At 46.6% G+C, this 15874-nt stretch overlaps 1 protein-coding gene across 1 annotated transcript; it reads left to right on the top strand.

The window, feature by feature from the left end:
- Positions 1-2718: 2718 nt before the first annotated feature.
- On the top strand, positions 2719-15571 carry LOC142014289 (C->U-editing enzyme APOBEC-1-like). The gene is made up of 4 exons (XM_074996674.1): positions 2719-2796; positions 6306-6717; positions 10406-10527; positions 15533-15571. Exons 1-4 carry the CDS (start codon positions 2719-2721, stop codon positions 15569-15571), a joined length of 651 nt encoding a protein of 216 aa, XP_074852775.1.
- Positions 15572-15874: the final 303 nt, after the last annotated feature.

Genomic DNA, 15874 nt, shown 5'->3' with positions numbered 1-15874 from the left:
ATATTTTGTAAATTTGAGAGGATGAAGGTGGCTGGCAGAGTGCTTTCTGATGAAACAAATGATTTTGCTACTGCTGAAATTTATCTGAATTATATTTATGGTAAGATTCGTGATGTTAGGGTGCCTAGGGCCTTGGACTGGCATTTTTTTAATTTTAATCCCAAATAGACAAACTAAATTTTTCTTCTGTGAAGAGAATGAGAGCAGGGGTTCTCAAGTAGGGTATGTGTGCCCTTGGGGCTATGCAGAGCTCTGCCAGAGGGTACATTAACTTAGTGTTTCTCAACCTTTTTCAGAGTAAAAAATTGGATTTATTTTATGTTCATCTAATTTTTTTTATTCATTTATCCTTTTTGTACAATGGCAAGTTTATTGCCTATAGGCTATTTCTGCCAACCAACTAGTTACAATTAAGTTGTTCAAACAAATGTGTTGCAATGACATGAAAATGTTTTGTGTGTCAGAAGGTATGTGTGTGTGTGTGCGCGCGTATTTTTCTTTCTTTTTTTGAAAAAAGGATACTTTATGAAAAAAGGTTGAGAAACACTGAATTAGGGAATGTGAGGCAATTCTCCTCTCAACTATAGACGTTGACTCCCCCTGCCCAGTCACAGTTAAGGCCGATTGGTAGAGTAATTTGTGGGCTCTCCCCAATGTGTACTTATCCCTCGTTAAGAGAGGGTGAGCACAGAGATTTTTGTCAGCCCTAAACTGACATCAACAATTTAAAAAAAATAACGTGAATGATCAAGTTCAGATGCCAAACAAACAAAACTCAGTGGAGAAAACAGAAGTTTTGATTCTCAAATATACTTTTATATCTCCTAATTACTGTGACCATGGAAGAGACAGACCATTCCCTGTCTACCATTTGTCTCTCGTACTATGAACAGGGATTGAAGACCAGATTCTGCTCTCTAATCTGCTGGTGTAAATCAGAAGTAATGCTCCTGCAGTTAATGAAATTCTACAGGCACAAAACTGACCTGAGATTAAAAATCACGTCCATGAATATAAGTAGTTGAAATTAAACTGATAACCAAATTTAAGATCAGCTAGGTACTTCTCCCACAGGACTGTTGGGTTTTAACAGGGATCTGGATGCTCCCTGAGCACGGATCATCTGTTAGGATGACATGGGTGATAGATAAATAGATTAGGTGTGATGCACTCCCAATCTGAAGGGTTAAAGATAGAGAGAAAGACCAGGTCTGCACTTGGGGATAGATCTTATTAAGATACGACACTCCAGGTAGATTAATTGTGTAGCTGGAGTGAACATACCTTGACTTGAACTTTGGTGCCATTCTCTCAGTGGGATGTTGATGGGATAAATGCTTCCATCAACTTTCCTTACTCTTTGTGACTTTGAAGAGCACCAGAGCCGATGGGCACACCCTCAATATTTGATTTAGCGAGTCCTCACTAGGTGCACTAAATCGAACCCCAGAAGATTGACCTCCTCAGCATCGATTTTCACGTAAGTTTAGATGTAGCCTGAGTGGGCTTCTGACATGGTCAGAGTTTTTGGCTCCACTTGGTGATGGGTGACTATCTCATCTTTTCTCAACAGGTGGCTCAGCCAGAGGCACCAATCTGGGGTGAGAAAGACAGTTCCATGACCCAGCCCTGGCTGACCTGCCAGTGATCTCCAGAGAGTCGGAGTTGGGAAGTTCTGAAGCTCCTTTCCCTCTCAGCATTTCTATCCTAGATCTGTCGCTCTCCCTTTCTCTGTTGCCAGTTTCATTGCTTTAACCAGCACTGATGCAGTACTGTGGTGCGAGGGGATACTGTGCTGCAGCATGAAATGGGTGACTCAGCGGACAGGGCTCGCTCTTCAGCATCTGTACTGACCCTTAATATTGGAATGTGGTGCTAGGGATTGTTGTGCTGCAAGGGTGGATGGTGTTCAGCAATCACCCTGGCTCCTGGTGCCTCTGCAGAACAGATCATGGGCCTCTGCAGCACCCCTCCTCCAGACTGTCTGTCTGGGAAGCTGAAACATTTGCAGGTACAGTTCCCCATAGCACATCATCCTTTCCCAGCCAAACTGCGTAACCATAATTACACTTCACAAGCCATATTGAAAGCTACTAACTAAATTTGCTAACTGAACTTCACAGCGTTCAGTTAACTTCAGAGCTTCCCTGCATCATTGCTTGGGCTTGGAGATCTGCTGTGGCAGGAGGCAGAGAGTCCGTTTGTTGTGGCAATGCTATGTCTGGGGTTCAGTTGTCTTAACTGTTTGTGGTTGTTGCCTAATTGAAGCTTTCACTGGCGAAAGAGCAAACTCAGGGCCCTGCATCTCCCTTCCTTCTGCAAGTTGGAGAAAATGTTACCTGTTCGTCTTCAGTATGTTTCCGTCTGGGTTGACACCCTCGGTATGACTGCAAGACGACTGCTTGTGATATTGCTGCTGTTTGTGACTACTGGTTCCCATCAAAGATGCCTCATGCTCATGAAGTGGTGGCAGTTCCTGGGATGTCAAATCACATTGATTTTTGTTCATCTTTACCTGTCTCTAACATTTTCAGATCCTCAGTTTTTTGCCATCAGCTTCTCTCATTCCAGGCATTCTAGTTCTCAGCTTTCTGTTAAACAAAAATGAGTACCAATATCTCAGCAGCCCCAGCCATGGGATTGGCTGGGGATGGCATGGGGGAAGCCAGCTGGGTGCCAGTTCCTCTTTTACAAGAAAGGCACTGGTTAAAGGATCTTATGATGATCACACCTGGTTCGTCTAAGCAAGTCCTGAAGTCAGGCCATAGCTGGTTCAGACTGAACCTCTCTTGTCTGGTACTCTCAAGACCTCACCAAATGAGAGAATTTGCAGAGTCACAGAAGGTCAGTATTGTCTACCAGCATTTCCACTGTTTACTGGGCTCTTAGAAGACATTTAGGGGTAAATTACAGCTAAATAACAGCACAGAACACGGAGAGCCAGGACTGGTGGCTAGTATCAGAGGGGTAGCCATGTTAGTCTGGATCTGTAGCAGCAACGAAGGGTCCTGTGGCACCTTATAGACTAACAGAAAAGTTTAGAGCATGAGCTTTCGTGAGTTAACTCACTTCTTCAGATGCTGGTCCTGGAAATCTGCAAGGCCAGGTATAAATAGGCTAGAGCAAGGCTGGGGATAACGAGGTTAGCTCAGTCAGGAAGGCTGAGTTGTATTGTCATCAGTAGATCTGGAGGTGTGAACTCCAAGAGAGGGGAAGCTGCTTTTGTATTTAGCCAGCCATTCACAGTCTTTGTTTAATCCTGAGCTGAGGGTATTGAATTTGCAGATGAATTGTAGCTCAGCAATATCTCTTTGGAGTCTGTTTTTGAAATTTCTTTGCTGCAGGATAGCTACTTTTAAATCTGCTACTGTGTGTCATGGGAGATTGAAGTGCTCTCCTATGGGTTTTTGTATATTGCCATTTCTGATGTCTGATTTGTGTGCATTTATTCTTTTACGTAGAGACTGTCCAGTTTGTCCGATGTATATGGCAGAGGGGCATTGCTGGCACATGATGGCATAAATTACATTGGTAGATGTGCAGCTGAATGAGCCCACGATGGTGTGGCTGATCCGGTTAGGTCCTGTAATGATGTTGCTGGTGTGTATATGTGGGCAGAGCTGGCAACGAGGTTTGTTGCATGGATGGGTCCCTGAGATAGAGTGACTGTGGTGTGGTGTATAGTTGCTTGTTAGGATTTGTTTTAGGTTGGCAGGTTGTCTGTGAGCAATGATAGGCCTGCCTCCCAAGGCCTGTGAAAGTGTGGGATCATTGTCCAGGATGGGTTGTAGATCCCTGATGATGCTCTGTAGAGGTTTTAGCTGAGGACTGTAGGTGATGGCTAGTGGTGTTCTGTTGGTGTCTCTCTTGGGCTTGTCCTGTAGTAGGAGGCTTCGTGGCACACGTCTGGCTCTGTTGATTTGTTTTCTCACTTCCTCAGGTGGGTATTGCAGTCTCAAGAATGCTTGGTGCAGATCCTGTAGGTGTTTGTCTCTGTCGGAGGGGTTGGAACAAATGCGGTTATATCTAAGTGCTTGGCTGTAAACGGTGGATCGTGTGGTGTGTCTGGGATGGAAGCTGGAGGCATGAAGGTAGGCGTAGTGGTCAGTGGGTTTACGGTACAGGGTGGTACTGATGTGTCCATTGTGTATAAGCACGGTAGTGTCAAGGAAGTGGATCTCCTGTGTAGATTGGTCCAGGCTGAGCTTGATGTTGGGGTGGAAGTTGTTGAAGTCCCGGTGGAATTCCTCCAGAGTCTCCTTCCCATGGGTCCAGATGATGAAGATGTCGTCAATGTAGCGTAAATAGAGCCGGGGTGTTAGTGGACGAGAGTTGAGGAAGCGTTGTTCTAGGTCAGCCATGAAAATATTGGCATATTGAGGGGCCATGCGGGTACCTATAGCTGTGCCGCTGATTTGAAGGTACATATTGTCACCGAATCTGAAATAGTTGTGTGTGAGTATAAAGTTGCAGAGCTCAGCCGCCAGATGTGCTGTAGCATCATCAGGGATACTGTTCCGGACAGCATTTATTCCATCTTTGTGTGGGATGTTGGTATACAGAGCCTCTACATCCATGGTTGCTAGGATAGTGTTTTCTGGTAGGTCACCAACGTATTGCAGTCTTCTCAGGAAGTCAGTGGTGTCGCGGAGGTAGCTGGGGGTGTTGGTGACATAGGGTCTGAGGGGAGAGTCCACATAACCAGACAGTCCTTCAGTGAGAGTGCCAATACCGGAGTTGATGGGGCGTCCAGGATTTCCAGGCTTGTGGATCTTGGGTAGTAAGTAGAATAACCCTGGACGGGGCTCTGGAGGTGTGTTGGTGTAGATCTGTTCTTGTGCTTGCGTAGGGAGTGTCCTGAGCAGACGGTGTAGTTTTTTAGTGTATTCCTCGGTGGGGTCTGAGGAAAGTAGCCTGTAAAATCTGGTATTGCAGAGTTGTCTGGAAGCCTCCTTCTGGTAGTCAGACCTGTCCATGATGACAGTAGCTCCTCCTTTATCTGCCTTTTTGATTATAATGTCAGGGTTGCTTCTGAGGCTGTGGATGGCATTGCGTTCCGCATGACTGAGGTTGTGAGGCAAACCATGTTGTTTCTCCACAATTTCTGTCTGTGCGCGTCGGCAGAAGCATTCTATGTATAGGTCCAGACTATTATTTCTGCCCTTGGGAGGAGTCCACGTGGAGTTATTCTGCTTGTGCTGCTGGGAGGGTGTCTGTGTAATGGTGTGTTGGTCAGTGTTGTGTTGAAAGTATTCTTTGAGTCTGAGACGGCGAAAGTAGGCTTCCAGATCACCGCAGAACTGTATCATATTTGTGCGTGTGGTGGGGCAAAAAGAGAGTCCCCGAGACAGGGCAGACTCTTCTCCTGAGCTGAGTGTGTAGCTGGACAGATTGATGATATTGCTGGCTGAGTTAGTGGTACCACTGCTGTGGCTCTGTGTGGCAGGCAGGAGTTTAGAAAGTTTGCAGTCCTTTTTCTTCTGTATAGTAGTGAAGTATCTAGTGTAAATCTCTTGTCTTATTTTAGTAAAGTTCAGCGGCGTGGGAGTTTGTGTTGAAGGTTGGTTATTGATGAAAGACTCCAGATTGGAGAGCTCTTTTTTTATGTTCTCCTGTTTGTTGTACAGGACGCTGATCAGGTGGTTTCTCAGTTTCTTTGAGAGTGTGTGGCATAATCTCTCACTGTAGTCTGTGCAGTATGTAGATTGCAAAGGATTTTTCACCTTCAATCCATTAGGTATGATGTCCATTCGTTTGCATTTGGAGAGAAAGATGATGTCTGTCTGAATTTGTGCAAGCTTCCTCGTGAGATTGATAGATTTCCATTCCATACGGCTAAATGCAGTGCCTTGCATGTTGTCAAGTATCAGAGGGGTAGCCGTGTTAGTCTGGATCTGTAGCACTGGTGGCTGGAAACAAACTTTATGGGACCATGGGAAGCTTGGTCACACCCAGGGGAAGTGATTGTCTGGCTAACTAAAATCATGCTGGATTATGGATGTTGCCAGATAAGAGAGTTCCAGACGAGACAGGTTCAGCTTATACAGATATACGTGATAAGCTTCAGTTGTCTTTGTCTAATTCCAGACTGAGCTCATGAGATTCCAACTCTGCTAAAATTCCTTCTGCAGTTTCAACTAGATTTTGTACCTGTTATTTCCTTTCAGAGGGTGATGCCTGCATTAGCAGCCTGGAGAGAGTGTTGGGATTGCTAGGATGAAAGCACTTGCCAACTGTGAAGGCTTTGCACATGACATACGAGATGAAAAGAGGGCAGTTAAAAGCATCAGTGTCCATCATGACGTTTATGTTTCAGGTGGAAGATACAGCCAAATGATTTTAAGGAGAATTACGTGCCAGGTACGCCTCCAAGAGTGACATATCTGCTGTATGAAATCAGGTGGGGCAGAAGTACCAAATTCTGGAGGCACTGGTGCCGAAGCACCCCAGCCCAGCATGCTGAAGTTGCATGCCTGGAAAATGACTTCAAGAAGCTAAAATTCAGGCCATCAATATGCTGCACCATCACCTGGTTCCTGTCATGGAGTCCTTGTGGGAAATGTTGCCACCGTATTGTGGAGTTCCTGAGGGCACACCCCAACGTGACTCTGACTATAAAAGCAGCATGGCTCTACAGACATATGGATGAACGCAACCGACAAGGCATCAGGGACTTGATGCAGAACAGAGTAGAGGTGTACATCATGAACCTGCAAGGTATCCTAACCACTCTTTGGCTTTGTCTAGGCTAGGATCAAAGGCACAATGCTAGAGCAAGCTTGCTTGGGTGCTGCTAACACATTTGAAAAGCCTATGGCAGATGAGACTAGCTTTCAGCATGCACTGATCTGATCCAGCTGAAGACCAGAAAGGGAGCTGGGGCATAAACTTGGCCAAATGGTCCTGTGATAAAGTCACATTGCTTGGCCACACTAGACTTTTAGATCATGTTATGAGCACATGTTAACTGAACCATTCCTTCATCACAACTTCTGTCCCAGTCTAGACGAGTCTCAGGGTGTCGGGAATGGCATGTGCCGCCTTTAACTTAAGAACATAAAAACGGCCACACTGGATCAGACAAAGGTCCATCTAGCCCAATATCCTGTCTTCCGACAGAGGGCAATGCCTGATGTCCCAGAGTGTGTGAACAGAAAAGGTAATCATCAAACCGACCCCTCCTCTGTCATCCATATGCAGCCTCTGACAAACAGAGGCGAGGGATACCATTCCTACCCATTCTGGCTAATAGCCCTTGATGGACCTAACCTCCATGAATTTATCTAGTTCTTTTTTGAACCCTGTTGAAGTCTTGGTCATCCCAACCTCTGCTGGCAAGGAGTTCCTACAATGAGCTGTGTGAAGGCAAAAGGGCAACTTTTCTAATCTGTTTCAGGCCAGGGAGGCTGGCTGGGTCGAGGGGCCTGGGGAATGGAGCATGGAGCTTTTAATCTATAGGTCACTGCAACTGCTGGGCCACAGTGACCAAAAGTTCAGGTCAGGGCATCACAGTCAGTCAAAAGCAGCTACTTGATAACAGGACTGAAACCCAGCCAATCCCAACCAGTGCTGTTTGGGTCAGTCCTGGGACCGATCCTGTTCAACTTGTTCATCAATGATCTAGAAAATGAGGTAAGCAGTGAGGTGGCAAAGTTTGCAGATGACACCAAGTTGTTCAGGACAGTCAAAACCAAAAGGGATTGTGAAGAACTACAAAAAGATCTCAGCAAACTGAGTGATTGGGCAGCAAAACGGCAAATGAAATTTAATGTGGGTAAGTGTAAGGTAATGCACATCGGAAAAAATAACCCAAATTACACGTACAACAAGATGGGGTCAAATTTAGCTACGACAGATCAGGAAAGGGATCTTGGAGTTATAGTGGATAGTTCTCTGAAGACATCCACACAGTGTGCAGTGGCAGTTAGTAAAGCAAATAGGATGTTAGGAATTATTAAAAAAGGGATAGATAATAAGACAAAAGATATCATACTTCCCCTATATAGAACTATGGTACGCCCACATCTTGAGTACTGCGTGCAGATGTGGTCTCCTCACCTCAAAAAAGATATATTGGGATTAGAAAAGGTTCAGAAAAGGGCGACTAAGATGATTAGAGGTTTGGAACGGGTCCCATATGGGGAGAGGCTAGAGAGACTGGGACTTTTCAGTCTGGAAAAGAGGCAATTGAGGGGCGATATGATAGAGGTATATAAAATCATGAATGGTGTGGAGAAAGTGAATATAGAAAAATTATTTACCTTTTCCCATAATACAAGAACTAGGGGACACCAAATGAAATTGATGGGTAGTAGGTTCAAAACTAATAAAAGGAAATTTTTCTTCACACAGCGCACAGTCAGCCTGTGGAACTCCTTGCCGGAGGAGGCTGTGAAGGCCAGGACTCTATTAGGGTTTAAAAAAGAGCTTGATAAATTTTTGCAGGTTAGGTCCATAAATGGCTATTAGCCAGGGATAAAGTATGGTGCCCTAGCCTTCATAACAAGGGCAGGAGATGGATGGCAGGAGATAAATCACTTGATCATTGTCTTCTGTTCTCCTTCTCTGGGGCACCTGGCATTGGCCACTGTCGGCAGACGGGATACTGGGCTGGATGGACCTTTGGTCTGACCCAGTATGTATGGCCATTCTTATGTTCTTATGGGTGTGGACTCAGTGTCATGCTCTTGTGGGCAATCTGAGTGAAGAGGCCAAAGCTTGGAAGGAGTGCAGAGAATTCCCCTCCTCCCCGCTTGCAGTGCCATGCTGACAGCATGCCCACACCTCTGCACCTCTCCACCCTGTTCCCACAGGCTCAAGCTGCGCCACAGCAGGGGCAGCAAGGCACGGGACCAAGACAAGTGTCGTGGATATGCAGCCTGCTGCTTTCCTGTGGCAAGGAGAGGTGTGCGGTGCTGGGCAGGGGAGTGGCAATGCAAGTCTCCGAGCAACCCCCACCCTGCAGAGGACTGCTTTGCAGGGCTGAGAGTTGGGAGTGAGGAGGCACTGGGAGATGCATCAGCAAAGGTCCCCTCTGCCTGCTTTCCTTTTCTTCCTCAAACCTTGCCCCAAGAGCAGCACAGCTGCCTGCCTGCCTTCCCAGCTCCTTCCATCGGCTCCACGGGGCAGGGGAGCAGCATGCGCATAGACTAGCAATGCCTCTCTCAAGTCAGGCCTCTCCCTTCTACGTTCTCTTTGTCTTCAGCACATGACCCCAAGCACTTCTGTCCCCTTCCCCCCGTCTTGTAAGCAGCAGAATGATGAAGGTGTGAGTGGAGCAACCTAAACTGGGGTCTTTCCCAGGAGGTAACTGATGTTGTCTCAGGGTGATGATGAATAATGGTCTTACACAGTGCTTTGCTGAAACCACCTGTCAAGAATGAATGCAGGGAAAGGGTTAACCCTTACAGAGACAACTCTGAGCTGGGGGTGGTCAGGTAAGCTCGTGGGAGGGAGAGAGACATTTTTGAACTGAGAACAATTGCACTCTGAGGGGTCTTTTGTCTACATGAAGAATGCAGCAGAGACAGAGAGAGGATTACTCCTAAGCAGCTGGAATGAATCCTGTAACTACCCTGTCTGTCTCATAATCACACATAGGTATATAAGTATAAGGGAAATGTGTAAACAGACACGATCAGATTATAGTAATTTTTGTTGTGGACTATTAGTGATCTGATTCCTTTTCCTGTAATCTGTAATTTCTAAACTGAATTCCGGTGAAGTAATTCTCTGTGCTGCAACCAGTGTGATTAATTTTCTGTTGTTTCCGTGAATAAATTACTTTTTTTAAGCAAATGATTTAATCCCTGTGTCCTAAAGGAGAGTCGGTATGTCCATGCCTTACCCTAAAGGCTAGCTATTAAATTACAGCACTGTTCCCAAATACTCTTCTTAAAGGAGGGATAGGAACTGGGATTTATCCTACAGGGGGACATTCTCTAATGTGTTTTCCTGTGTTAGAGGTCTTTTTTCTTTTTCTTTTTTGTTTTTGTTCTGTTTAGGTAGTGGTAGCACCCTCCAGGGTAAGGGAATCTGACCTTGGGGAGATTTTTAATGCAAAGACTTGTATAGGCAAGGTGTTTTAAGTTTTTGTGGGGCCTCACGCTCTGCACCTGGAGTGTGGATCAGCCCTGACACCACCCTTTCCTTCAGACAGAGTGCAGAGCTCTCATGTGAGAGTTCCGCTATGGTCATACGGTAGTTGGGCCTTTCAGGAGATATGGGAGCTTAGAAGAAACTAAGTGAGAACATGGATGGCAGCTTAGACTTTCTGGTCAACGCTACATTCAGCGTAAGACTCAAATTCTGCCTCAGTCTTTCCTGGCCTCTTACCGAGCAGGGAGGGATTCATTGACACCCAAAACATCTCTCACCAGGTATGACAGAATATTTGTTTCCTCAGATTACAGATACTGCTGGAGAATATTTGTTGCCCATCAAAATGGGAAAGAAGATGACTATTGCCCATTATTATTCTCCTGGCATATCGCATTCTATTACCTAGAACTCCTGCATATCCTTTGGGTGAGTAGACATTCTGGAGAAAATGGTGGATCCAAGTGCAATCCTAAATCATAAGAGTTAGGTGTTGAGTGGCCCAGCTGCGACATCCCCACTGAGGCTATGGTGATGTTACAGAGTTTACAGCAGTAGCTGCATCAAAGCAGCTGCCCTGGTGTAGCAATGTTAGTACAGATTCTCTAAGCCAAGGGGAGAGAGTTCCCCTGTCAATGTAATTACTCCAGCCCCTGCAAGCATCAGCATGTGTCAGTGAGAGAAACTCTCCTGGCAACTTGGAGCGATGTAAGCTGTAGTGTGCACATAGCCTGATATTAGCAGTGGCACCAGCAGGACTTCAGTTCAGGTCTGGGGCCTCTATTGTACAAAGTCAGTTCCTACACAGGAGAGGAAGGGCAGTCTGGTGGAATTGGAATGTCACATGGCTCTGAGCAGTGCAGGACCCACCCAGAGAATTAACTGTGCTCACAGCTTGCACCAGGGGCGGGGTACACAATTTCATCCTTCTCATGGAACAGCTTATTGCCTCATGTGCCATGTTACTCTGCCCAGACACCTTCTTTCTCACTGCTTGCCCCTGCTCTCTCTCCATTCGCTGGCAGAAGGGAGTATCAGCAGAGTCCTCTCCACCTTATGCCAGATAGCTGGACACACAATCTGAGCAGAGAAGTATGGACTTGACAGTCTATCTCCACCAATTTACAGCTTCTGTGGCTGTGGTATGTAGTCTGTGCATAACCAGAGAGATTCAATCACTTAGGCTATGCCTATATGAGGCAAAGTAAGATGACTGCAGATAGGCAATTCTCACTGCAGCAATTGCCATAGCTAGAACTGACCTATCTGAGCTCGGCTTACTTGGCCATCCCTACTGAACAAGGTTGATGTCAGAGTTTCTCCCATTGATTTCCCTTACTTCTGTGTCACAAGGAGTACAGTGGTCAACTGCAACCCCTGTGAGGTCGATTTCTTGTGGTCCTACCAGATGTGCAAAATCAAACCCTAGAAGATCGACCCTGAGCAGTTTAATCTTCCAGCCTAGTGCAGACGTAGCTTTAGCATTCCCTGAACATGCCATAGTCACAGCAAACCACACCCTATCACTTCTGTTAAAGTCCCCCTCCACAGCATTGCAAGTTTGCTCTTCTATTATTCTGTTCACTTATTTGCTCCCAGTTGCACCCCCTGCTCAAGATCTAAACACTGCACAAATGTAGGATGACATGGTTCTTGTCCCACAGACATGCAAGAGAGGCAAGGCAAGGCAAGGCAAGGCAAGCAAACTGACAAAAGGTAGGAGAAAGAAGTACAGTACGAAAGATGTTGAGATGCCAGTTCATCATGTATAGGGGAAACGCTAGTCAAGAATTCAACTGTGGATAATGCTTTAGGGGTTCTCTTAAGTAATATAAGTAATATAATTCTGATTTACATCTGTATAACTGTACAGACTTCAGTGGAACTACACCGCTTTACAGCAACAGAATCCGGGCCCTATAGTATTCCACTCAGGTACTACACAGGTCCGCAAGTACCTTCCTGCTTATTGTTTCCTGTTACTGCTCCCTGAACTCTGTGTTCCAGTTCCTGTGTTCCTGGTGCTATGTTTTGCTGACTTAGCTGGTTTATGGTTATTACATGCTTTGATTGACCATCTACCTGTGCATCTTGCTTTGGTTTCTGTCTGTTTTGGGGTGCATGGAAGTGTGACAAGGCAGCAAGGCAGAATTTGGTGTTCAGGAGCTCTCTGAATGCAGAGGATATAATGGCACTGTAGAAGAGCTGAGGAAGGGCTTATCAGGCATAGGAGGCAGCGTGGAAGAAAGCCCAGCATGTTGGATAGCATCCCTTTTGTAGCATGTTCATATAATTCATTAGTATATTTAGGGCCAGCTCAAGCAGTTTGGAGGATAAATGCCTCTGCCCTCCTCCCCTCTTATCTTCCAATGATTTATTTTGGTCTGTAGGGTCACTTATGGATGCAGCCCTAAGAAATGGCTGACCTCTGCATGCCTTTAAAATCACTGTCTGACAAACACTTGCTATAGAATGGTGAACCCTAGTCATTTCCTTGTTAGCTATTCAATTTTTCCCGCTTATCGTAGCTGTGTCAAGAATATTTTTAAGAGCCCATGGAAAAGTCTACTGCTTAACTCCAAAAAACTCAGGGGGCAGCTGCGGATAGCTTAAGACTGATTAGGCTGACACATTGAAAACTGTATTAATTAGCCTGGGGGTAGCTTGGGGAGTACAGCTTTTGGGGTTTTCCACTCACATAAAGGTACTTCATCAACCCGGCATGGCTGAAAAGCACACCGCTTTTGCCCCTTCTGGCAGGGCCATGGACTTCTGTGGAGGTCTGAGCATTAGCCTTTGTTCACCTGGGCATATCCAATTGCAGGTTCAGGACATAAGGATACAAGACTCACATCCTACCTGCCCTGATAATTGGATTTTTCACATATTAGCCGTGTCTACACGTGCACGCTACTTCGAAGTAGCGGCACTAACTTCGAAATAGCGCCCGTCACGGCTACATGCGTCGGGCGCTATTTCGAAGTTAACTTCGACGTTAGGCGGCGAGACGTCGAAGTTGCTATCCTCATCAGGAGATGGGGATAGCGCCCTACTTTGACGTTCAACGTCGAAGTAGGGACCGTGTAGTCATTGCGCGTCCCACAACTTCGAAATAGCGGGGTCCGCCATGGAGGCCATCAGCTGAGGGGTTGAGAGACGCTCTCTCTCCAGCCCCTGCGGGGCTCTATGGTCACCGTGGGCAGCAGCCCTTAGCCCAGGGCTTCTGGCTGCTGCTGCGGCAGCTGGGGATCCATGCTGCAGGCACAGGGTCTGCAACCAGTTGTCGGCTCTGTGTATCTTGTGTTGTTTAGTGCAACTGTGTCTGGGAGGGGCCCTTTAAGGGAGCGGCTTGCTTTTGAGTCCGCCCTGTGAGCCAGTCTGCAGCTGTGCCTGGCACCCTTATTTCGATGTGTGCTACTTTGGCGTGTAGACGTTCCCTCGCAGCGCCTATTTCGATGTGGTGCTGCGCAACGTCGAAGTTGAACATCGACGTTGCCAGCCCTGGAGGACGTGTAGATGTTATTCCTCGAAATAGCCTATTTCGATGTTGCTTCACGTGTAGACGTAGCCATTCAGGGCAAATTGCAAGTCTCTCGATGTTTTATTGTTCTCTACTCTGTTTGCCTGAGGAAGCATAAGGGGGGGTGCAGGTAAAGTGGTGAGGAGTGCAGTTCAGAAGACCAGGGGTTGGTTCTTAGAATAGCCAGACTGTGTGGGTGACTTTGGACAAGTCTGTTCATTCTTTGTGTGACACAGGGCTAGTGCTTCCCTAATTCATGAGTGTGTTCCAGGGATAAAATCTCATTAATGATTATGAAGCCCTCCTATGCTTTAGCGATGGGGTGGGGGGGAACATAAGCACCTAAGCAGATACAAACAACACGTAGAAGAAGAGTAAGCATGAGGGGACTTTGTAATTGATTTAATTTCTGATCAAAGACGACATAAATGGAGGACCAAACCCAGATTGCTAATTCTGTGCGAATGTGAATTGCATGGAGAGAAATGCAGCATCTGTCGTCTAAACTGACCACTTAATCTACCATGCCGTGGTAGTTAAACAGACTCACCTTGCTTTTAGACTAGTTGAGACATGCTAATGCCTGGTATTAAATCAGATCAATCACTTCAGGAGATATCGAATGAAGGTCATTGGATAGGGTATGCGTGTGCACGTTATGTGCTGAGAGGAAGTTGACCATGGAAAGGATTCAGGACGGACACACAGACACACACTCGGTGATCGGGCCTTCAGCCCTCAGTTCCTGTCCCCAGCCCTGTGGGGTCACTAACTTGGGTATTCAGCTCTGCGGCCCCCCAGCTTCAATGAGCAGCAGGGGGGTATGCCAGGGAATGGGGCTTCAGCCCCACATTCTGAAAGGTCTGGCAGACTCCACCCCTACCCCCCAGTATTAAGAAACGCTGCTTTAGGGTGCACATGGGGAGGGGTGATACCCCCCACCCTAACGCACCATCACACAGCGTGCCTTTCCTGCAACCGGCTTTGTGTGCGTGCGCGCGCGCCTCGGGTCCCAGTCGAGAGCGCCACCTGCTGGCCGCAGCCTGCTAGGCATTCTCCTGCCAGCCACAGACAGAAGGCGGCTGCAGCTGCACTGAGTGCGGCTGCCCAGCAGGGGGAGCTGAAAATATGGGCCATTTTTTTTTTTTTTATTTTAAAGAAAAATAAATAAATAGAAAGCCGGAGAGTGCTTTACATACAGGATTGTCCCAGCCAAAATGGGACGGATGGTCACCACGTAGTAGTAGTGGTAGTGATGACCATATCTCAATTCTCCTCCTCCCCATACAATCCTGTCGGGGCTACCCACATGCTTAACAGTAAGCACGTGCTTAAGCACTTTGCTAGGTCAGGGCTTGAGTGCATGGAAAATTAACATGGGAGCAAAGATTTCCAGAAATGGGCATCTCAAGTGATGCTCCAAGATCCTTACTGAGGACTTGATAGTGTCTTTGTTTAGGTGCCTATTTTCGAAAAATCTTAGCTTGTTCTTTCCTCGCCTCTCCCCCAGAGAAGTCTTTAGTGCAGTATGAATCCGCCTGGTTCCTATGAATTAAGGAAGTAAGAAATTAAAATCCAACACATTTAAAATGTGTCTTAGGTCAGAATGCAAAATATGGAGCCATATCCTACTTTTCCTGGAGACAGCTATGAGTTTAGCCAGCCTTGAAATCACCCCCAGTGGCCTTTCTATTTCTATAGTTGAGTTCAATGCAAAGTAAACCTCCTGGTTCCAGGTGACCTCTGATCTCCTTTATATTCACACTTTGCTGTGAGGGACACTTCCTGCGGGATAGGGTTAAGAGTGATTTCCAGTGAGAAACGCTTTATTTTAAACCTCTCAGTGACAACAAAGAGATAACGTGGCTTTTGGCCATTCGTTTTTTAACATCCAGCTTTCTCTCTTCCCACCAGGGTCTGCCTTCCTTGTTTCCAAAACGACAGTATCTGTAGCGTGCCTTCACTCTCATCCTCTACACAGCCGGTGCCAAATCTATTCCACGAGTACTCTGCCCCAGTACTGCTAGTCCTTCATGTTAAAGCCCTGCATCACCAGCCCCACACAGACATCCACGGACCTGCTAGCCTGAAGTACCAGCCAGTCATTGCCAGACAACAGGGCTGCAACAGGAGCCACTCACAAACAGCCAGGAAGACGCTGTTCTGAGCAAGCGACCAAACAATGTAACAGGACTGTGGGCCTCCATAGGCAACAACAGGGGGTGGGTGGGTGTTTGGGAGGTGAGTTCTCGTCAC

Source organism: Carettochelys insculpta, chromosome 1, assembly GCF_033958435.1.
Source record: "Carettochelys insculpta isolate YL-2023 chromosome 1, ASM3395843v1, whole genome shotgun sequence".
Classification (NCBI taxonomy): domain Eukaryota; kingdom Metazoa; phylum Chordata; order Testudines; family Carettochelyidae; genus Carettochelys; species Carettochelys insculpta.
Note: the sequence above shows the minus strand (reverse complement) of the source record. Positions and strands in the feature narration are given on the sequence as shown.